At 35.4% G+C, this 23,990-nt stretch overlaps 4 protein-coding genes across 4 annotated transcripts; 2 read left to right on the plus strand and 2 right to left on the minus strand.

Moving 5' to 3' along the window:
- Positions 1-767: 767 nt before the first annotated feature.
- Positions 768-3,775, plus strand: LOC129874432 (uncharacterized). The gene is made up of 5 exons (XM_055949719.1): positions 768-1,016; positions 2,481-2,579; positions 2,667-2,775; positions 2,853-3,059; positions 3,391-3,775. The coding sequence occupies exons 1-4, from the start codon at positions 835-837 to the stop codon at positions 2,982-2,984; spliced, it is 522 nt and encodes a 173-aa protein (XP_055805694.1). The 5' UTR covers positions 768-834; the 3' UTR covers positions 2,985-3,059; positions 3,391-3,775.
- Positions 3,776-7,360: 3,585 nt separating this feature from the next.
- On the minus strand, positions 7,361-8,176 carry LOC129875230 (uncharacterized). Its single transcript, XM_055950678.1, has one exon. It carries the CDS (start codon positions 8,077-8,079, stop codon positions 7,582-7,584), a length of 498 nt encoding a protein of 165 aa, XP_055806653.1. The 5' UTR covers positions 8,080-8,176; the 3' UTR covers positions 7,361-7,581.
- Positions 8,177-11,502: 3,326 nt separating this feature from the next.
- On the plus strand, positions 11,503-19,024 carry LOC129875232 (B3 domain-containing transcription factor FUS3). The gene is made up of 6 exons (XM_055950681.1): positions 11,503-11,808; positions 16,591-16,680; positions 16,889-16,989; positions 17,349-17,395; positions 17,507-17,583; positions 17,706-19,024. Exons 1-6 carry the CDS (start codon positions 11,560-11,562, stop codon positions 18,024-18,026), a joined length of 885 nt encoding a protein of 294 aa, XP_055806656.1. The 5' UTR covers positions 11,503-11,559; the 3' UTR covers positions 18,027-19,024.
- Positions 19,025-19,235: 211 nt separating this feature from the next.
- On the minus strand, positions 19,236-23,230 carry LOC129875231 (mitochondrial phosphate carrier protein 3, mitochondrial). The gene is made up of 6 exons (XM_055950679.1): positions 22,839-23,230; positions 21,457-21,818; positions 21,328-21,371; positions 19,944-20,158; positions 19,695-19,819; positions 19,236-19,587 (listed from the first exon to the last, which is right to left on the minus strand). The coding sequence occupies exons 1-6, from the start codon at positions 23,124-23,126 to the stop codon at positions 19,527-19,529; spliced, it is 1,095 nt and encodes a 364-aa protein (XP_055806654.1). The 5' UTR covers positions 23,127-23,230; the 3' UTR covers positions 19,236-19,526.
- Between the last annotated feature and the right edge of the window lie 760 nt (positions 23,231-23,990).

Here is a 23,990-nt window from a genome sequence, read left to right on the forward strand (position 1 = left end):
AAAATAATATTAAAATGAGTTTTCTTCTCAAATGAAAGGGCAGTAGGTAACCCTTCTATTTTTCACATTTAATATTGGCAAAGTTTGGTTGATTGAGATCGACGATCTTAAACCTTAATTACAAGAGTCTTCCATCCAATATAGAAATACTACAACAAATTGGTACCGTTGTAGATCAATGGAAAAAGGGATGTAGCGTAGTTTGACAGCGTCTTTATTTTGAGTAAAAAAATATCATGAATTTAAATTACAAATTTATATATTTATATATATATATTTCTTTTATTATCTTGATATTGATTTATGTTATTTAAAAAAAATTTGGGTCATCCACTAGAATGTAGTCAATATTTGGTGATCGATGAAAAATATGATAAATCTATTATTATATAACGATTCGTCAATATTATAAAGATTTAATGGCCATGGTGAATTGGTTGCAAGTTTATTTGAATTAGGTCAAAACCTAAAGTGTGGTGTCTCCTATTGTGTCTAATCTTGAATCTTTGTCAACACTTGACAGGGCTATTTTAAAAAAGATTGTTAAGCGGGCCAAGAGATTAATACCAGCTCCTTTTAGGCCATTGTGTAAGCTTATCCTGATGGTCCGAGTTGAAACTTGGGCTTAATGCATCATGCTATGGTAAAGAAACAAGTGGCCCATATCTGTTAAGGTTCAGTCCAGTCGTCACTGGGAAAAATTAGACCAATGATATCGGAACACGTGGTCCCTCTCCGATGCAAAATGCTAAGAAGCAGTAATAAGTAATACACCACCCACCACCAGCTGAAAAGTCTTCGTCATATCTGAATCTGAATCTCTGTTGAGCAAGCATGGCGGATTGTGCGAGGAAGTTCCTCCTAGCTACCCTATTAGCTGTATTATGTTTCTCATGGACAATTGCAGCCTCCGACGGGCCATTTATTGTCGCACACAAGAAGGCCTCTCTTACTCGACTCAAATCCGACATCGAACGTATTTCCATCTCCATCGACATCTACAATGAAGGATCTGCGTATGCTTCCCCTTTTCTTTAACTCAGATCCCAACTTCCTTTTCTTTTTTTTTTCCCACTTTTCCTTCATCCATGCTTTTATTTAAATATACTGAAGATGCTGTTGTTACCATCTCCCCCGTTGCTTGCCTAAATCCATGATTGTGGATTTCATTTTAATTAGTCCGATCTTGTTTCCTGTTTCCATAATAGGAAATAGATTACGTAGACAATACGCATTAATTAAAAGAGGCGTCTTATCCTACCTGTATTTATGGAGTCAAAGCTAATAAATTCAACTATAGTTAGCTCAATTGGTAAGGAAATCTAGCTTAATCTCACTCTTCATTTTGTCCTATTTCCAAGCAGGGGTGCGAATTCTCTTGATATGATTGTTTTATTGGGTTACTAAATGTAATTATTTGAATTGTCTTCCTTCTTTCTTGTGTTTTTTTTCCCTCCCCATTATCGTATGGGTAGTGCAATTTCAAATCGGGAAATCAGATGTATTGAAATCCCCATAAGGTTTTTATTGCTTTCGCCTTCTTGAAGGTGAAACATCCTTGGAAAAAGAAACAACAAATTGCAAAATGATCTTGACTGGAATCCCTTTTTGACTTTACCTCCCATCCTCAGTAATTAAGCATTATATTTGTACATTGTCAGGAATAAAAAGAGAGAGAGATTTTTAAGAGTTTAGATTAGCTTTCATCTTTGTATATTGTCATCTGATATTTGTGGTTTAAAATAGTTGTTGATCCTTTTGGGTGTAGTAAGACCCTTCTTAATGCTTGAGATTGCAATTTTAGTTTGATGCAACTGATTTGTCACCAGCATGCAACAACTAGTGAACATTATAAAGCTTGATAAACTAACACTGAGATGAATTAAATGAACCATTAAATGTTTTATTTCCAGACTTTGCTTGATAATAGGAGGCTGTAGCTGATTTGGAGTCTAAAATCATTGTCTACAATCCTTAGCTGCTAGCCTTTTTTGTGAAAAATGTAATTTGGAGTCTGAAATCATTGGTTACAATCCTTAGCTGCTAATTTTTCTGTGAAATATGTTTAAGGACAACTAATGGGACCATTTAAAGTTTTTCGATCTGTTTCCTGAAATCCTATCTTCTGACCCTTGATTCATCTAAGAATCCATCTTTTGCTTAATGGTTACCTGAAGATGTCAATCTCTCACTCGGTACATTTTGAAATGATTCAAACCTTGTGCTGGCTCGTTCGTGAACCATGTGTGAGATAGACTAGTTCCTCACTTCCTTGACTTCAATGTGGTGAAAAGCTAGGACTCTAAGAATCTCATTAGCTAATTAGGGAATGACTTTGCGGGATTCCTTTTACCTTTTCATGTGCAACCAACACACTTTAAATTGTTCTCGAAGATCCACCTCTAGATTTCTGCCAGTTGCTATATGCATTATCATTCACAGATGATGTGCCTTTGACGTGAAAAACTCTTTTTGTTCAGGACGGCATATGATGTGAGTCTTTATGATGATAACTGGTCTCAAGATGTATTTGAAATTGTCACTGGTAACACATCAGTGTCATGGGAAAGACTGGACGCGTGAGTCCTCTTAACATTGTTGGCATCTAACTATTTAATTTCTTTATCTTGTCTCTTTTTCATGTTGGTTTGTTTATCTGATGTCAGTGGGGCTTCTCTCTCCCATTCCTTTGAGTTGGAAGCTAAGAAAAAAGCTGTGTTTTATGGGGCACCAGCGGTCATAACATTCCGTATTCCCACTAAGGCTGCTCTACAGGTTTGACATTCTTGCCTATATGCTTCTACTTGGTATGCTTATATGGATGGTATTGATCAATAATATTCTCGTTTTAGGAGGCATTCTCAACTCCGATCCTCCCTCTTGACATACTAGCTGATAGGCCTCCAGAGAAGAAGTTTGACTGGGTAAGCTACTCAATACTAGTAGCTGCAGCTGCACAAACTACAGAACACATTTTTTATTAATTATAGTTTGCTAAGAGATGAATTTCCTTTTTTGCATGGACTGTCCAAACTCTTGGTGTATATTCACAGGCTAAGGTATGACATCTTCCTACAATAATGTTTAGATCTGAATATACTTGCAGTTAGATAAGATTACATACAAAAACTGGAGAAATAACCCGTCACTAGGTTATCTATCAATAGCTGATTTTGAAAAAAAAAACATTTCTGAATTGAAAAAGAATGAGGGCTACATGGATGGAAAATTTATCTTATAAATATCTCTCTGTGAGCACCCCCTAAGTTCAACATGTTAAGTTGAATCTAGAATTTCTGCATCTTACTTGACCCATGTGCTTGGTAATTGATGGAAATATTTGAAAATTATGAGAATTAGGACCTCATTTTATCTTCACCTTGTTTACAGAAATTGATGGCAAAATATGGTTCCTTGATTTCTGTGATCTCAATTGTGGTTCTATTTGTCTACCTGATTGCGAGCCCTTCAAAGTCCAGTGCTGCAAAAAAGAAGCGCTGAATACAACTTGGTCATTATTCAGGCAAGAATGCTTGGAACCTTCCAGCTTATCCTGTTTGCCCTTGTTAGTCAAACAGTTTATGTACCAGTTTTAAACTTTTACACTTGTAACAACATCCAAGCAGGTAATTAGACTGAGATGTTAGTCTTTAGCAGATCTCTAAGCTAAGATTTTCACTTTTATGAGAATTTTGTACCGGGTTCCTTGAATACCTAAGTTTTGTTTATTGTGGTTGGCTTGCTTCTTGAGCATCAACAATTTCATTTTCTTACACTTCCAATTGTGCCTTTTCATTATTAAGAGGTGCGGAATATTTTGCTGGTTGGATGATGGATCGAGTAGAATTGTTTATCTGACAAAGATGGCCAGGTCTAAGTAAAGATTCTAATCATTTCAGGATGCTTGTACTATTATAGTTGACCATTATTTGACCCTTGTGCACGAGTTTCTTTGGATATACAGTATTATGTCTTCACGCTGATGGGTCAGTTTACATCCGTAAAGCATAATTCCCTATTTTGAATGCCTAAGAACTGCAATACATCAACTTATGAACTGCAATGCACTCTAAAGTTGCTCGAATATGCTTCTACACGAAATCATAAGAAGCATTCTTGTCTTGCTCAACGGTCACCAAGCTTTTGAAAGAAAAAGTTCCGAGTAAATCCAGACAGTAGAGGAGAGACAATTTTTTCATTACTGCTTACAAATAACAAAGTTCCCTGATTTACTCATCTACCTATCTTTCCATCCTCGAATTACAAGAATGCCCATTTTGTTGATAAGATGAACGAGGGAAGAGAATACTAATCCAGTTAATTACTTGTATCATGGAGGATAATGCAACAAAAATTGACAATAATATGTATTGATTTGGCCCTCCGCCAGAGGAAGTAAAGACAAAGCAAAAATGCCTGAATTATAGTGTGAGTAGTAGATAATAGAAAGAAAAAAAAAGTTGTAACTGTAACGAATTACCCAATTCACCACATCGACTAGTAATAATACAACACAGCAAACGAAATGAGCAAAAGAAGTAAGGAAAAGAATGTGGAGTATCAGATGCCGAACTAAACAAGTGCTCCAATATTGACTGGCTACATTTTTGATTGGAAAATAATGTAATTAGTTTTCTCAGATACAATGTATAAAAGTAGATATATGAGTGGAAAGCCTTTGTTCAACATCACTCTAGAAAGAGTTGGAGGACCCAGTTATTCGTTTGACGAAATTGTTGTCATTCCAACATATAAATGAAGCGATTTGGGTAACCAGTTAACTGTAGCACGAGGATACGCCCCCTAACGAACCCATAGCTTCCGGCAATGATGAATCAGTTGGCAAAGTTTACTATGCTGATAGGCGAACAACAAGCTCCTAATTGCGAAGAGCACTTACTAGTTTATAGTCTGAAACTGGATTAGTGGCAAAAGACCCCGCATTAGGAGACTTCCACACCAGAGACACCGCATTCCGATCCCTTAAGTAGTGGAACAGGTGCGTAGTTCCAAGTGTTCAATTATTATATTATACAACTCTAGAAACCACATCCATCCATAATGAGTGGTAAGTAGAGATCGATGACACACATCAATTCTCAAGAGAAGAAATCAATCTCCTTCCTAGCTAAATGCCGTCAATCACAAAACAAGTATACCCTTCCCCTATTTTAAGTTTTAACATAGCATCTACCAAATTAATCTTAAAAATTAGTAAAATACTAAGAAACAAATGTCTTCTAGTGTTATCCAATCACATTAGAATTAATAGGCCTGTCCACGGATCGGTTTGATTCAATATTGCTCATTGTGTGTTGCAAAAATTTAAATCTCCATTTTTAGAATTCTCATCCAAACTCAATCCATTTTAGGTCTAATTCTATTCATTTTTTTTAAAAAAAAAAAAAATTGATTTGGATATACAAATCGATTTGTTCGGTTTCAAAATTTAAACAAACTACTATTTTCATTTCAATTTTAATTTTAGAGTAAACATAACCTAAAACTACCAAAATCTTATAATTGCAGCCTTAAATAACCAAGATATTAATTAGAATAGAATACATAAAAGAGGAAACCCAACGCTATGTTTTTACGGTAGGAAGTAGTATACTATAATGGAGTTAAGCTTGAGATGTGCAGATGTAATCTAATTTTTGAGGAGGATGAATCGGCATAGTTAGTTAACCATCTTTAATTAGTATTAGCAGTCGACCATGGACTCTTTCCATCTATTTTTGCCGAAAAGTAGTAGATCCTACAGTCATCCATCACCCTGAATTTATTCAAAAAAAAAAAGTAAAGCGAGTTTCACACATTAATCCAAAATTATGAACTTAGCAATCAATCTTACTCCCCCTCAACTTAAAACTTCAAAGCACCAATAACATTAGCTGCAACCGCAGTCACTACCAAATTGGAAGATTCTCCGACTTCCAACTTCATTCTTCTCCAAAAACAAATGTCCAACTATCATCAAAGAGGAAGTACAAAACAATTTAAAGGCTTCTACGAAATGCAGTTTTTCTCTACTTCACCTTCATTATAGGTATCTGTTATACCGGGAGGACAATGCAACAACTGCCAAGATCACATATTCATTAGCCCTCCCTAGTGACGGATTCAAGAAAAAGAAAACCGTTCAACTGTTGATAGCTGTACATTATGATCTGAAGAGTTTAACACGTTGACTGGTAACAATACAACCCCACAAGAAATGAGCAAATGAATGAAGGTCGGTCGTTGATGGAGGTGAAAGGAAGAGGTGCTCCATTGTTGCCAAAAAATTGTCATACTCTATAATCCACATAGTTTCCTCAACAAAAGTTACTACATCACTTTCCACATTTATTCAAACTTTGATTAAAACAGATCAGCAACTTTCATTATGAAATCCAACATGTCACTGGAAAGACGAGAAAAAACAAATCTTTATCAGAAACAGAGTGTCCTAAATGGAGCATCATCCATCACGCATCCCCCATATTCCCTTTTGCTTTTTCAGAAGTCAATATTTTGTTGGAAACATATATTCGCTGAGAATCTTATTCCCCAGCAAACTTTGGTCTATCAATTCAATAGACTGTTATGTTAAACCAAGTTGTCAAGTGATTTAACCAACACAAGATATCCTCCCTAGGTTCAGATTAGAGCCATTAGATGCAAACCCTGCAGTCATAACCTGGTCATGTATGCCCTCCTTCTTGTACATTTCTGCTGAGTTCAAGACTCCTAAATGCTTACTATCATATGACAAATTACTCTGTTTCCCTAACAATGGTCATATCCCAGACAGAGGGAACTAACTGCTAAAAACCAAAACTGATAATCAGTCAAGCTAGGTCAAGCAAAGTGCAGTTGTGCACACACATGATTTTGTAGATGCTGGCTTTTCTTGAACGACCAAAATAAGTGGTTAAAAAAACAATATTAACATCATAATGTTTCGTGAATGAAATGGAAATGAGATGACAAAATCAGCAGTTAAGGCTTCGTACACAAACTTGTTAAACCTCAACAATGACCTGTTCTTCCTTTAGAAATGCATGTACAAAAACATAAGAAAGAGTGGCAACATCTGCTGGACAATTCAGTACTGCCTTAGGCATGGTGCATATTTCCAACTGATACTGCATTTACATAATTGCAGAGTAACCTTGGCATGTTAAACAATCTAACTTAGACAGGAAACATTGATGTCAAATAAAAATTTCATTTTCAGACGTAAGGCTGATACCGGGTTCATATAAGCCAATCTCAAAGCCTGCATAGAAGATGCCACACTTGCTGCAGCCTACAGATAGCAATTTGTGAAGCATCTCTAGAGATTTAATATTTGAAACTAGGAGGGAAGTAAACAAGAGCAAGAAACCAATTGTAAGAGATATTAATAAAATTGGTTAAGGGTAATGTACTTCCCCCAACTACATGAGAAATATAGATCCAAGTCGAAATACAACAGGAATGCAACTATTGCTACTACGACGATGAGAGGCTGAAAGACTTGTCTTATCTAAAGACTGAATGTTTTTAAACATAAAAATAGCTTTCTTTGGAATCTCAAAACTCAATTAAGCATTGCTACTTATCACCTTTAACGGAATCATCAGATATCTTAAGGCCAGATTGATGGGTACGCCGTCGAGTCCTAGAGGGAATAATGTTACCCAAATCGACTTCGGCCAGTAGATCGTCGGAGAGGTCGGTATCACTGTCAACATCAGATTCGCTTCCAAAATCACTAGAATCATCATCGTCAGAGTCTTCAATCAACTTTCCCTTCCCCTTGTCATCCCTTAAAATCCCCTTTCCCTTACGATCGACTTCCGGTTCTCCATTGGACTGCTCATCTTCTTCAACCTCACCTTCATAGTCATCTTCATCATCTTCTTCTTCGTCCTCTTCGTCGACGTTAAGTTTGTTCTCCTGGGCGAGTGAAGAATCAGTACTAGAGAGTTTTTGCTTCTTGTTTACATCGTCTTCGTGGGATTTGGCAATCGCTTCTTCTGCAGGAATATCTTGGGGCTTTCTTTTTAGGGGGAATGTGTGTTCTTCTTCCTCTTGTCCCGCTTCTGCCATTTTGTTTTCAGAGGAACCCAAACTAGGGTTTCGCTCACTGCAACCGGAAACTCCCGCCTCCCTTTCAACAATTTTCTTTTTATAAAAAGTAAATATTCTAAAATAAAGGAAATACTTCAATTTATTTAAAAGATTTATCTAATCTCGTGAAAGCTTTGATTTAGGAAGTGTTTGGATAGACATTTTCTTTAGTGACTTATAAGTTAAAAATTAAAAGACGTAAATTAAAAATATCCAACTGTTGACCTTTTGATAATTTTTTTAAAAAAAATTTTAGCCTAAAAAAGTACGTTTAAGTACTTTTGTGTTTCCCAAGCACTCTCAAAATTTAAAAAACAAAAGAACTTAAAAGTCAAAATTCATTAATAATAAATCAATCCAAACATCCACTTAAGATTATTTACTTTTTTGGGATTTTTTTTAAAAATTATTCAAAAGTCAATGTTTCGTCATAAAAATTCTAAGAGCCCGTTTGGATTGGCTTATAAGTTATTTATAAATTATTTTCAATTTTTTTGAGTAATTGATTAGCCAACTTAAAGTCATTTTGTGCTTAAAGTAAGCCCTAATAAATAATAGATTTGTTTGAAATGACTTATTTTAAGCAGCTTATAAGTTGAAAAAGTCAAAAAAATAAGTTGGGTTGCACCTACTTTTTTTAGAAAAAACTTATAAACAGTTTTCAACTTATAAGTTACTTAAAATAAGTTCATCCAAACAGACTCTAAATCAACTTAGAAGTTGTGTTTAGAAAATAGGTTATAAGTTGTTTTCAATTCACTTTCTAAGTTATATTTAAGTACACTCAAGCATGAATTTTATTCGAAGTATTCATTATAAAAAAGATAAATCAAACATAAACACATCTTCAACTCCAACTCCATAAATTTAAACAAAGTGAGAAATATTTGAAATCTTAGTTGCTTGTTTTAGAACTTTCTATCTAAACTTAAACAAATAAAAGGAGTGTGATGAAGTGATAACTACTTATTTATCTTTAACTAGGGGTCTAAGTTTAAATCATGAATTTAAAATCACCTTTTTAGGGAGCTCTTTCCGAGATGCAAGATTTTTCTCAACCGAATTCGAATTTGATCGGACTCAATAAGAATATTTGACACCATCATCGACAACAACAACAGAAATCCACGAGTTTTGAAGATAATAGAGTGTACGTAGGTCTTATTCCTACCTCGTGGAGGTAAATAAATAATTTCTAAGATGGCGTGTCTTATATGTTTGATTTTAATGCCATTGAACAGAGGGTCCTCGATTTAATTCTAACAAATCAAAATAATTATAAAAAAATTGATACTGAAAAAAACATATAGCAATTATTAATAAAATAATGTGAACCCAATCTTTAAAAGTAGGGCCGAAACAAATTAATCGAACCGATTAACAAATAAATTAGAGAATTAAAAAAAATAATTAAAAGTACTCCGACTAGTAATGGAAATGGAATGGAGTATTGATAAAACGACATTAGAAGTGTCCTTTTTCTATTAATAGAGGAAGTAAAGAACATATTTTGCTCTCTTTCACAGTATGAAGAAAAAAATAAGGGTCCAATTTAGATCACTAACAGTAATTTTACCTAATTAAAATTATTGACTCACACACATACCACAAGGCATTAGTGTCACTTCATGCTTAAATAATGGTACTATTTAACGCTTGAAAATGCTTAATACAAGAACTAGAACTCAACCTAGTTTAAAGCTAAAGTCGTGGATTGCACTTCCATGAAAATCTTTTATTTAATTAACATACTCCCTTATAATCTCCCTCGTAACTAATTGCATATGAAAGCTAAAACTAAATTCAGTTTAATGTTTATATAGTACATAAATATGTTAATATATCAATTTAGATTTCAAAAGAAAATTTTGGATTGTCTCAAAAAATTTTGAGGAACAATTTATTTTGAGAAAACCATGAAAGTGAAACAAGAATATATTAGTTGATATTTTTACGTGATATATACATACATTTGCTATATATGACAATTGAATATGATGTTTTTACATAATAATGATATACATAATTTATATATATATATATAACAATTATGATTTTTTTAGATGATAAATCGTCGTTATGATTGATATTTTTTTATATTTTAATTTGACTTTTATAAACAAATATTGACAGGACTTGCATAATATAGTTTTAATTAAGACTAGTCCTTTTATTTTAGAACAATCTGTGTATTGATTGAACTTTATCCCAAATTCTATATGGGACGATTCTATTTGAGATTATCATAAAGGTGAACTAAATTTAATTTAGTTGATTTTTCTATAAATGTTCATAGATATATATATATACATGTGCACATTAACATGCTATACTGGAAACTACGATTTTAAAGGATACATTGGAGTTTTTTTTTTTCTTCATATCAGAAGATATTCCAAATATTCATGGGACAATTGTATTTGAGATGATCATGAACGTGAAACTAGATCTGCTTTAGGCTAAATTATAATGAGAACTTCTTAAAAGTATAAGTAAATTTTATTAAATTAAATTATTGCTTGTTTCAAACATCAAAATATATGCGATTTGAAATTTGATATGAATATAAATATACGATTTTTTTTAAAAAAAATCTAAATATATACATGATAAAGTGTTATAACTTGTTATTATTAGTCATTACATGCTTACGATTCAAATTTTGGATATATATATATATATATATATATATATTTACTTATATACTCAAACGCATATTATATAAAAGATTTATCACATAAAATATATCAGATTTTTAATTGTATACATTATTCTATGTACATATTTTAATTTAAGACTTAATAAAATTGAAATAATTACAGTAGATGACCATTCAGTTATTTTAATTATCAAAAAAAGATCTTGTATATTTTTTATGATTTTAACTAATTAGTTTAAAATTGTTGGAATAAAATGGGATCAAAAAGAAGGAGGTGTGTACGTGGGAGGAAGAGAGGAGAAAAACGTGGTTACGTCAATCTCCGAATTTGAAGTCATCCTTCCTTCCCTCCATAAAGTGTAGAGTGAATATAAGTAGTAATGACGGATACTCCAAAGCTAAAACAAAAACGCCATTGATTTCAGTTGGGAAGATATCAGAGCTTTTTCAACACCTGGCTTCCCTTCCCTCGAACACTTGCAAATTTTACTTTCGACCGTTCACACTTAACAAAGACAAAGTGACAACTCCTCACCCACTAAGTACATACTAATGAATGAATCCAATTCATTAAAGATGGATTGGAAATCTTCCCAAGTCCCAACTCCCCCTGCCCCCACTCCTACCTTATATGTTTTGGCTCAATCGGCTGAATGAACGTTGCACAAATGTCAGTGCAATGTGTATATATATATATATATATGTCCATGCCAGACCCACTCACCGAAAACCCCATTTCTCAATATCACACAAAAAGAGAGGAGGAGAGAAAAAGCTTTTTTACAGAAGGAGAATAGCATATGGCGATGATGGAGATACCCGAGGCGTATGGAGTGATGGCAGATGGAAATGACACCAACATCAACATTACTAGTAATAGGAGTGTTATGATGAATCCAGCTCCTCCCATTCCTATTCAGAGCACCAAAAGAGTTCGCAGCCAGAGGCGTAGGCGTTCTTCCCTCAACTTCGCTTCCCTGGATTTCCCATCCTTTCTCTCACACGTGCCACCACCTCCACCTCCTCCTCCTCCTTTGCCCGCCGCACGTGTATGCCTCTTTTCACTTATTTATTTTTGAAATTCCTACTTAATTATGTCTAACCTTACTACTAGTGCATATGGAATTTGTTCATACTAAGACTACAGTTTGCTCTATTTGGTGCAAATTAAGTGTACCAAAGTAGAAATAGTGAGTGATAATGTATATGATTTATCTATGTATCGCTGTTAGCTCCACTTAAACATGTGTGATGGGACCGGCCTGAGTCTCTGATCTCACAATTTTTCTTTAATCTCCTTCACCCTGTCGCTGTCTGTCCATCTTTATCAGGATTAAAGGAAAGACAACACTTAATCTCCCTTTATATACTTTACATTATCTTTTCTACATCCCCCGCTCTACCTTAGTCTCAAAATATCTATGTATCGCTGTTAGCTCCACTTAAACATGTGTGATGGGACCGGCCTGAGTCTCTGATCTCACAATTTTTCTTTAATCTCCTTCACCCTGTCGCTGTCTGTCCATCTTTATCAGGATTAAAGGAAAGACAACACTTAATCTCCCTTTATATACTTTACATTATCTTTTCTACATCCCCCGCTCTACCTTAGTCTCAAAATAACTTTTATAATTACCATTCTTATGCTTAACTCTGTAAAATGTATTCGCATGGAGATACACTTTTCAGTGCTACTTGCTGAATTATTAGATATCTCTACATTTTGGATTTAACGAATTAACTTGGAAAACTGACATTGGACATTTATATGGCCATGAGAAGATGGAACATTAAGTAATTCTTTAAATTTCTCCACTAAATAACTCTTTGAGATCAAACACATTGCAAAATGAGTGAAGCTTGTAATTGCTGTGGATACTTCCACGATGTTGAAGCACATGAAAAGAGGAGGATCTCATTTCAAGAATATATATATATCATCTACTTGCTTCAATAGAAGATGAAGCATTAAATGATGTGCCAAACTCCGATGCCTAATGAGAATTAAGATGATAAGGCTATGATCTGCCGATCAATTGCATTATTCATCGTGTGCCAGCACATGCTTTATCCCCCTATGAGCAATATCCATATAAATGGAGATTTCATCTCCCGTCATCAAGGCAAAATATTAGTATGTTAAAAATGAAGCTTCAATGGATGCACAAAGCCTTAGAGTCTGATAGGAAGAAAGGTTTTGAAAAATATTGTCGATTTTTGACATGGCTATTAGAGGACACGTCTAATTGGTTACCTCCAGTTTGATATATTCCCTCACAGTTGTATGATCAACGGGATCAATTAGTTAGAGAGTAGGGCTAGTAACTGAATGATAATATAAACACAGTTAGGAAGAATCAACATTTAGGTACGCCACCTAGTGGTGTGGCATCTATTGCTTAAGCTGTGAATGAGTTACTTAATTTTGTAAATTGAAAACATAGATGCAAAAGAAAAGCCAATTATTGTCCACTCGCGGTTATGTTCTTCATAACTTGTGAGAATTAAGTACCTACGTAAAAAAAAACTAGTTACCATATCCTACCAACTACATCATTTCTTGAGCGTCATCTCACAAAGATCTTAAAGTTACAAGATGTCTAGCATATATTACTTGATGTCTTTTGGTTGAAAGATCATGTCATCTTTGGTGTTCGAGGTTCATAATAAGTGTGACAAAATGAGGTAAAACAACAACAATATCCATTTATTATTTACCAAACAAATGATCCTTTTCTTTTTCCAATACAAGTAGACATTGGATTGGCATGGTTTATGAGGAAATTATATATTAATAAGTCTTGATCATAAATTGAGGAAGATCCTTTATGCCATATAAGGATGATGATACTTTAGAATGATTTATGGATTGATTGCAAAGGGCATCATAATAAGCATACAGTCAAACCTGGCCTCAACTAGGACACCTCAACTTGGTATCAACTAATACCTAAACACACCAACTCATTGTGTCTCATTGACCCCCGATGCTGACGTGACACATAAAAGTTGGATCTGCATACTCAAAGTTGGAGTGTTTACTTGCCAGCAAAGGCCAAGACTTGAATGTCTATTAACATATTGTGCCACTATAAAGCAATAACTAAGTAGACAACACTTGCAAGAAGGCATAATTAAACACCCAACCTAAGCTCCTTGTTGTATGGAACATGACACGCATACCCATGAGTACACTTCAATTCTAACCTTGTTGTGTAAATTGCATCTCTAGAATGTAGCACATATCGGTATAAGCGCACCTCAACTCCAACCTTGTTGGGATTGGCTATATGATTATGTTGGGTATTTGTCCTGAGTTTCATACCATAACTCTGTATCGAGACATAGATTTTGCAGAGGAGATTATGGAGAGGAGATGCAACCTGTTGAAGATTACGTGACGAATGTGGAGAAAATTTATTTTGTCAGAGATTCAGGCCAAGGGGGAGATTTGTTGGGTATTTGTCCTGAGTTTCATACCATAACTAGGTTTTCCTTTTAGTTAAAGGAGAACAAAAAGTCTCCATATATGGCTTGGTCTTTTTTCTTGTAGAAAAAGCTTTATGACTCTATTTATAGAGGTTCATTCCTTCTAACATGATAGCATTCACAATGTAGTCCTGAGGGGCATTGAGAGTTTTGTATGGGGGGAGAAACTGTGAGACACAAATGATACGTTATCACTTGTGTGAACCTCTTTTTATTTCGGGTGAATTGTGTGAGATTATTTCTCTAGATATTTTGTACTCTCATATTAATAGTGGATTGCTCATCTCCTCTTGTGGATGTAGGTCGGTTGACCGAACCACGTTAAATGTTTGTGTCTCTTTTTGGTATATTTCTCGTTTGTCTTCTTACTCATGGTTATTCGAGGTTTGCTTCATTAGCTTCCGCATGACACCTAATATTTTCGGTCCTAACAGGTTCTTCTATATTGTTCCATCATATCCCATTTCTTTCCAATACTTAGTACATTTTCTAAATCATGAATTCTTTTATACTAGAGATTGTCTTGATCTCATACTTGTCCTTACACTAACATACAAACTTCAGAGCAAACTAGAAGTATAAGAATAATGTTATTTCATGTATCAAATCATCTCTTATAAATAACTCACTAAAGATAAGTGAGAATTCCAACTCTCTAAGATATTGAAGAAAAAAATCAGGTTATAATTACGTTACTATAAAGAATGACATATAGACTTGGGACATTTTAAAAATAGTTTTGTTATACATATCAAAGATCAATATCTACATCTTGCTCATCACGACTAATCCTAAAGTCGAGATGACCCAAGAAAATTCAAAATCGAATGAGTAATGCTTATTCACACATTTGACCAATGAGATACCAATAGGCTTAACAGATGTAATAGAAACCAACATAAACTACGCATGTTGGGGCTTGTTAAATTGTATCATTGGATATGTATTGGGTAGTGGGTGAAAGATATTGACAACTATGGTGTAGTTATAATGCCAAAAGTGGCCGGCTAGATATCAATAATGCACTTACCTCCTCACCATGATCCAAGAAAATTCAAAATCGCATGAGCAATGTGTATTGACACATGGGACTCATAAGATACGAGTAGGATTTAACATAAATGGAAAACAACATAAACTACTCATGTTGGGGCTTGTTAAATTGTATCATTAGATATGTATTGGGTGGTGGGCGAAAGATGTGGATAACTAATAGTATAGATATAATGACAAAAGTAGTCGGCTTAATATCAATTAATGCACTTCTCCATGCTTTGTGAGTTGTGCCATTATTTATTATTTTGGAAATCCATAGCTGTCAATCAGCCAAATTAGAACGTAAAATATAATGAGAGGCTAGAAGAACTTATTCAGGAAATAGCTAAGAAGTAATAGTTGTGTTGCCACATGCTACTACGAAACTTTAAGTCATAAGTAGCATCTAGATCTTGCTGCCTACCACCTAAACGGAAGGCGTGTGGTGGATGTGTGACATTTGTGGTTGCTGTTTGTGCACCTAGCCCAATGAAAGAAGAACGAATGATATGCTTCCCTGCCAATCATGGTTTTACCACTTGTTCCTGATGGATTGGGGTTATGGTCATTTGCTCTATGCTCATAGACTTAGTTACCAAGTTAATCAGGAAATTAACTTCTAAGGAATATTGTCTACCAATCAAGAGAGACATCCAACTACTTTGCGACCTGACTGAACTCATGTTTTGATTATAAAAATTTCTTAATGCGAAGATCATTTGAGTAAAACGGTGCCCCTAAATGGCTGATTTCCAGCTTATGAGCTTCCTAGAATTGTTTTAGTGAGATAGCCTTGGAAGTCAGAAATTTCATCCACCGACCTGTTCTCACATCTGTTTGAGGAAGGTAATGAATTTGGGAATATAGTCGGATTCCCATCAATAAATAAGGGAAAATATGAAATACCTAGCTTATCCTAGTCCACATATAGCAAAAAACCATATGCAAGGTGATCCAATAATTTGGAGCATTACATGGATATAGGTATGATAAGAATCTGTTTTATGTGTGTTTCACTTTGTAAAAGACAATGAAGCTGAAAATTTAATCATTCTATAGAAGCATACTAATTGCAGTGAGTTCTTGAACATTTTGGTGAAAATATAACATGTTTGATGCTTATTTATCTATACTTAGCAATGTAGTTCATTTGATTCATTCACCTCTCTTTCTGGTAAACATGCATTTTGCTTGTAATCCTCTGGACCATCTCTTTTAAGAAACTGATAGGTTGTCTTGCGATCACAATTCAGCTAATCTTGTCCCTGGACATTAATAAGTCCTCTAACAGGTTGTTTATGCTTCAGATACTTGAACCAACAGGATTCAGATTTCTCTTTGACAAGCAGCTTCAGAACAGTGACGTCAGCTCCCTGAGGAGAATCGTTGTGCCCAAGGTTTGGTCTTTTGATAGCATGGTTGTATATGCATTTAGAACATTTGTTTCCTGTGCTTACTTTTTTTTTATTTGGAGTATACATTGAAGTAATAATTAATGTCACAATCATTTTAGATTTCACCGTATCAATGATTTAGCAGTTTTCCAACATTGTGTATGACATAGTCTGCCACTTCAGAGTAATTTTATGTTGTGGTTAATTTCAGAAAGCAGCTGAGCGATATCTTCCAGCTCTTGAGATCAAAGAAGGGTTTCCCATAACAATGGATGACATGGACGGTATTCATGTTTGGAGTTTCAGATACAGGTCGGAGGTTATTTTATTTTTCCAAATTTACTTGAGGGAGTGATGTCTTCAAGTCAGAGAAGCAATGTAGGTTGAAGTGTCTGGAAAACACCAGAATATTTGATAAGCACAATTAAACTATTTGATGCTGGTCATCCTTGAGCTATATGACATTCTTAAATGCCTGGCATTGTGGTGACATTTTGTTAGAGCCTTAACAAATTGGTTGGATAAATCAGCTAATTGTGGGTGGGGATAAGAAGAACGTAGAAGACATGGTTGCTTGCGATATGCTTTTACATTTCTGACATAACTCATCCACTCGGTGTATGAGTCATTACAACGTACTTCTCTTCAAAGTTCTGCTTTTTTTTTTATAGGTACTGGCCAAATAACAGCAGCCGAATGTATGTGCTTGAAAATACTGGTGAGATCTCCACAGCCCTTTCTTTCCAAGTTTATTTACTTCTGTTCTGGTTCTTATAGAGCTAATACTAAAAACAGAATAATGTTGTTGGAATTGAAACTTGGTGGTCAGGTGACTTTGTCCAAACACATGAATTGCGCCAAGGAGACTACTTTGCACTCCACTACAATGACCAAAAGCAGATTTATGTAAGCTTGCTCTTTGTTTCTTATGTCGTAGGTGTAGTTTACTTTGAAGGATAATAAATGCATGTAGTTTGTCAAAAGCTATGGTTTGTTGTCACCTATATATGTGGTATGTTTGTGTATAGGGCATTGAAGCGAGGAAAGCTGGAAGTGGAACGGTATTCCGTGGTTATGAAGCAGAGGACGTGATTTTAACTGATTATGCACAGCCTGCAGATGATGGGAATGGAGCGGTTATGAATGAACCAGAAGTGGATATGTCCAGCTTTTACTTCCCTGCAATGGATAACGAGATGGGTATGTCCTTCATTTATGATACCAGCTTCTGGAACGAGCCTGCCTTCGACTTTGTAGGGGGTCCTATGACCTATTACTCAACTAATGTGTACCCTATGCCAAGCTTTGGGTCCATTGAAGACAGCTTTGCTGTTGATGATTTCTACTGAAGTCTGGAGCACGCATAGTGGAATATATACTACTAATCCCATGCAGCCTTGTAATCTAATGCATACTCTTACCAGTAGCGTTTTGAAGTAAAAAGCTGATACTCCAGCTACTAGCACAAGCAACTTTACTAGTAAGTTTAAGGTTTCTGTTTTTTGTTTTGTTTATTGTTAGAAGGGGCTGAGACTTCTGGGGGTGTTTTGTACTTTCTTTGGTTGGCTTTTTGTTGTGAAGTTAGTTTGGGTCAAAAACTCTTTACCACCCTAAATGTAATAAGCTGGAGACTTTAGAAAAGGAAAAACATGAAATAAAAAGGCGCATAGTTCAGGTTTATAATGATTGTCATCAAGCTTTGTTTGATTTGTCATGTATAGAAATCATGCTCCACTCTTAGCATAATCCCTGCTAAAATGTGTTTGGTGTTTGTCTTGACTAATGAATATTTTACAGGAATGGCAGAGGAGTTTAGCAATTGTGCTGCTATAAGTTACTCGTGTCTTGTAGATTTTGTCACTTGAGCTTTTGTGTCTAAGAGGAGAGTTTTTCATAGTTCTCCCTCTTTTTGTTTTGTTTGGCTCAAGGTAACAAAATGTAGGAAAAATTAAACTCTGTAACTCATCAATATACGATAATAATTCTATCAATAAGGTATTGTGGTGAGCTGACCCTTCATCCACAGAGCTTACCAATCTATAGATTTTTGGATAGTCAATTACATACAAACTAGTTTTCTACATCTCACAGCTCATTTTCTGTTCTATGCGCAGCTAACAAGCTTCTTTTGGTGTTTAATTAAATTAATTTCATTGATCATAACAGTTCACTTTTTCCTTTTGGTTCCAGTAGATGTTGCTTCAAAAATATGATTACGCAGACTTGTGATATTCAGAGAGACTGGGAAAGAAGGAATAGCACAAGAAATGACTCATCTTTAAGTACCCACAGATGCATATATATATATATATATATTTCAGGTGTAGCATGAGACGTACTGGGGATGGAGTGGGTGCAAGGGACCCTGCCGGAGCAACAAAAAGCTAGCTCCAGTAACAGTGGGATTTAGAAAAGGTATTAACCAAAAATAAAAGAATCATCATTCTGCAGCTGTGGCTCAGGAATGTTAAATGCAGGTGCAGCTGTGGCTCGGGAATGTTAAAAAAAGAAACATTTTTTGGTACAGTCGGAAAGTTAAAATGAACAAAGCAAACATATAGCCCCAAATATGCTTGTTATTCCCATCTCGAATGGGATAAGCTTAGCATCAAATTGATTTTGTATCTATTCTAACAAAAAGAACATCCGCAATGCTTAAGTTTTAGGGGGACTCCCCCTCTCCAAAATCTCAAAATCAGAGAAATATAAAATTGTAAAGATTGTTGAGCGTAAGAATACTCTCCAGCTTACTACGGAAGAAACATCTGCAATCTATGTTTATTGTTTAATCAGGAGAAGTCTTCTCTTACTACTTCTAAGCTTGGTGAAGAATTAGTTTGTTCTCAATACTACACCTTCGCAACCTCGGAGTCAGCAGGTGCAGCAGGAGCAACACCACCAGTTGTTGGCCTGAAATCGGATCAGAAAAAATAAACCAAACATATTAACATCTCAGAGTAGACTGATACAGGAATGGCAGACAGGTTTAGAATGTCCAGCTATGAGAAGACACTTACAGCCCAACAAAAACCTTGAAAGCATCATAGAGTCCCCATTGAGCACCAGTAAGAGTTCCAATCATGACAATACGTAGAGGTAGCCCACGGGTAAAGAGACCCAATACTCCCATCTTCTTTACGGCCTGAGGAACAGTTCAGTCAAAAATAAATACGGGGTGTCGCATGGCGGATTAATGACTTGAGGACATTTAAGAAAATTGAAGGGTTAACAGAAAAAGATGGTCCAACAAACTACTAAATGCTTACATCACCAACAGTTGCACCCTTGGCATTGTTGAGGAATGAGACAAGATTGTCAGCAGGATGGGATACAATAGCACAGAAGACACCAGCTATATATCCACCAGCAAAACTAATACCAAGTTGCGTAGATTTGCTGCACTCGTTTTTAGGCTTTGGGACTGCATGCTTGTAGATCATCTCCACAATTGTCTCAAAGGACGCAAACTTCATCATTGTATCTGCAATTTTAGATGTTTAATCCTTAATGTCCAATAAATAATAACTAAAACAAGGTCATTATTAAAAGAACAGGAAAACAGAATATGCATTAATATAACAAATACACAGTGGTGTGATAAATAGGCATTTGGTGAATTACCAAGACCACTCTACTTTAACCAAATTGAACCACCCTCTAGAACCTTACCTACCAATAGCAGAAAAAACAACATGACGTGGACCTAGCCCTTAATATGTACTTTGTATCAGAGTTAGATTTCTCACATTCACCTAACTAAAGGGAAGCTATTACCCGAACAAGAAAGAGAGAATAAATTTACATCAGCAATGACAATTAATTACTGCTGCATCCAAACATAAGCCCTCATCAAGCCATTTCACACTCCCAAACCTTCTGGGGCCTACTAGATACCTATTATATGAACTATTGCAATTCTAAACAAGGTGACTGACCAAATTTAATAAAAGACAGAGAAAATAATATCCCTATTTGTTCTATTTAACAGAGAAAGTAAAAGGTTATTTTGTTTAAATAACTATTCCAAATTAGCACAAACTCTTTTTGAGGGTAGCGAGGTGAGGTCCAGCATTTGGAGGCTCAATCAGTGTTGTCAAAGGCAGGCCTAAGCCCTAAAGCAAAGCTCAAAATGTGTTGAGCGCTTTGCCTAACTTAATGTGCACTTCAATGTCGTCATCAAGGTTCTAAGGCATACTTTCCTCTCCAATGAACCTCTTTTGAAGAGACAACACCACCAAAGAATTGATATTTCACTTTATCGTAATTGTTTTTCAGTTTCTTTGTTTATATATTTGTCATTCATGCTTATAAATTATTAGTCTTGGACTAAACATATATATCTGTATTTTTTCTCCCCTTGTGCTTTTTTTATTAAAGCCCACGCTTTATCTGCGCTTTGCGCTCTTCGAACTTTTTTGCGCTTTAAGCCTCAATGGACCTTCGAGCGTTTTTGCGCTTTTTGCTTTTGATAACCTTGGGTTCAATTGTTTTTTAAGACAGGTTCAACTAAACAACCATAAGTTTTATGAATTCTAGCAAACATCAAAACACTTTTCACTCATTTGGGTAATCATATGGACATCAAACCCCTACTCAAATAAACAGGTTCTTTGATAATAATAAAGAGTAGAAGACAATGGTTCCACTTACATGGAATCTGACGTCCCCAAAGAGGAACCAAACCTTTGTACAGGCTGCGAAAAAATACCAAAATATAAAAATCCATTCTATAAGGTGCAGATTAAGGAATATGCAAAACAAAGATAATAAATAGCATACCCCATGGGGCCTTCAGATCTAACAAATTTCGGCAATCCATCTGACAATCCCCTAGCAAAACCAGGCTGAGTCTGAACACGAACCTTTACAGCTTCAAATGGGCAAAGAGCGATATCTGCAATCACTTCAGCAGATGCGGAACCAGCAAGGTATATCAGAGTTTTGTATTTTGCAGCATTTTCTGCTCCCGCAAGGTCAGAGTAGTACTTCTTGAAGAATTCATAGAATCCGAACTTGCATGCACCCTGAGCACTGTAACCTAACAGGGTAGGAACCCATCCCCTGAAGAATCCCCTGGCACCTTGCTCCTTAAGAAGCACGCCAAATCCAGATGATATGCTCTTGTATTTCACAGGGTCAATCTAGGAATTTATAGAACTTCAGTCAATTTAGATGCTTCATGCCTAATGTAACGGAAGAAATATAATCAATACAGTTACTAGGGGAATAGTACACATTCCAAACCCCACTAGTGGGATTACACTAAGTTTGTTGTTGTATAGTTTCACACATAAAGACAATCCTCCCATGGTTGAGGAAAACAAAGGAGAACATAGAAGTTACACCTGGAGTGGCACCAGCTAGCAAATGAGGAATTATCACATTGAGAAGGAAAGTCAAGATATTATAGGACTAGCATCATTATGAGAACAAAGTCCAAACACATATAAATGAATCTCGTCAATCATCATAAATCTAAGAAAAAGTGATCCAAGTTTTCAAATGTCAATTCCTCTTGCTAATGTTGCAGAGAAGACTGCTAAGCAATGATACCACATGGTGACTGAGCATAGTTTGGCAAGGTTCAGAATTAAAAGGCAGTGAGGATACACAACAAGAGTCCAACACATTCTCGTGTTGAACAAACCTCTCAATAACAATAAGGAAAAGTTCGTGTGAAGGATGACATGGGAAACAACCAAGTCTGAATCGCATACTCCTTTCCCTTTCCATGTATCTTTAGATAATACAATTATAATCAAATGACAAGGAATTTTGCGACATGTAGAGGAACAACATTCACCATTTCACATTTAAAATCATTCAAACTACACACATGATAGGATAAGATCTGAAACAATAATTTTCCAATTAAATCTTAAATAAAATAGTAACGCCTCTTCCTCCATCCGGGAGGTTTGCCACATACAGAGAAACGACTAGAACACTTGTGCCAGTAAAATAAGTCCTGATGGTTACATTAAACATTTAGATCTAGAAGATGCGCAATAATATACAAGTCAGAAGAGTATAGATCGGATATACAAACAAAAAGAGAACAACACAATGTTTAATAGAGTTGATAAGTCAAGGATCGCGTGAGAAATGGACAGATCTGTAAATGAAAGATTGAATCAGTAAGGGGAAAGAGAGAGTGAGACCTGCATGTTACATTTGACTAGATCGAGAGGAGTGACAGCCATGTGAGTGAGACCACAACTGAGGATACCACCGAAGGTACAGGCAGCGTAGAACTGAGGGGAGTACATATCGATCTTGCCAGGTTCGGTAGGTGCCGGAATGAGGAAGCTCTTGTTGGGAGAAGGCTGTGTGTTGGGCAAAACAGTGGTGCTTTCTGGAACAGCAAGGGTTTTGGGAGTGAAAGAAGAAAAAGAAGATGGCGAGTAGAGAAAGCTTGGAAGAAGAGACTGACGGCGGGAGTTCTCCATTGAGAGAGATCGGAAGTGGAGAGGGCAAATGAAGAAAAATGAAAATCTCGTCTCTCTCGCTCTCCCAATACCTTTTTGGACCTAAATTATTTCTCTCTTTTTATACTGCCCAATCAACCATTCACTTTGCGTTGTATACACGGAGTGAACAATACCCACCCTAGTGTTCGAATTTACCTTTACGACCAACCACCCAAAACCTTTTCTTTTGTTTTTTGAATCAAACCATTATTTAGTATTATACTAAAATTGTAATTTAGAATTTTACCGCTCTTTACGTGAATACAATTGTTTCGTCTTTTATATGCATTCAACCTAAATGGCTAAATCTCATATGGATCAATTAATATGACAAAATGAAATAGATAATTCAAAGAAATAAAGTTTGAATTGAAAAGTGAAATAGTCATAAATACGAGACACAAAAATTAGAATCCGGAAGAAGATAAATATACTAATTAATTTAATAGAAAAAGATTTTTCATTATTTACTTATTGAACGGTATGACCTCCGTCAAATGAGAAATGTTAAAATTTGAATTCTCAATATTGAATCATTGGATAAATTTATATATACAGTAATATATGTAGTACTTAATATTTTTTGGGGAAGCTCTCACCTTACCTTAGAGTAGAGGCGACCCGCATGGGTGTGGTGCACGTACACCCGTTAACTTCGAAAAAAAATTATGTGTATTTATGTATATACATCTTGAAAACTGGCAAAAATTGAATATAACAAATAGTGCACCCTTAGACGGCATAGAAGTGCACTTGGTCCATTGGGGTAAGCCAAGATTCCACCAACTCCCCATTTTATTATTTTTATTATAAGTCAATTGGTACACCCGAAAGTCATGCGGG

The sequence above is a fragment of the Solanum dulcamara genome, chromosome 11, assembly GCF_947179165.1.
Source record: "Solanum dulcamara chromosome 11, daSolDulc1.2, whole genome shotgun sequence".
NCBI lineage: Eukaryota > Viridiplantae > Streptophyta > Magnoliopsida > Solanales > Solanaceae > Solanum > Solanum dulcamara.

Coding starts and splice junctions, on each gene's coding strand:
- LOC129875230 (XM_055950678.1), bottom strand. CDS start 8,079: ATGGCAGAAGCGGGACAAGAGGAAGAAGAACACACATTCCCCCTAAAA.
- LOC129875231 (XM_055950679.1), bottom strand. CDS start 23,126: ATGGAGAACTCCCGCCGTCAGTCTCTTCTTCCAAGCTTTCTCTACTCG. Junction 21,372..21,456: donor AGATCTGAAGGCCCCATGGG/GTATGCTATTTA, acceptor ATTTTTTCGCAG/CCTGTACAAAGGTTTGGTTC. Junction 20,159..21,327: donor TTGGGGACGTCAGATTCCAT/GTAAGTGGAACC, acceptor CTAAAATTGCAG/ATACAATGATGAAGTTTGCG.
- LOC129875232 (XM_055950681.1), top strand. CDS start 11,560: ATGGCGATGATGGAGATACCCGAGGCGTATGGAGTGATGGCAGATGGA. Junction 11,809..16,590: donor CTCCTTTGCCCGCCGCACGT/GTATGCCTCTTT, acceptor TTTATGCTTCAG/ATACTTGAACCAACAGGATT. Junction 16,681..16,888: donor GGAGAATCGTTGTGCCCAAG/GTTTGGTCTTTT, acceptor GGTTAATTTCAG/AAAGCAGCTGAGCGATATCT.
- LOC129874432 (XM_055949719.1), top strand. CDS start 835: ATGGCGGATTGTGCGAGGAAGTTCCTCCTAGCTACCCTATTAGCTGTA. Junction 2,580..2,666: donor TCATGGGAAAGACTGGACGC/GTGAGTCCTCTT, acceptor ATCTGATGTCAG/TGGGGCTTCTCTCTCCCATT. Junction 2,776..2,852: donor CCACTAAGGCTGCTCTACAG/GTTTGACATTCT, acceptor TTCTCGTTTTAG/GAGGCATTCTCAACTCCGAT.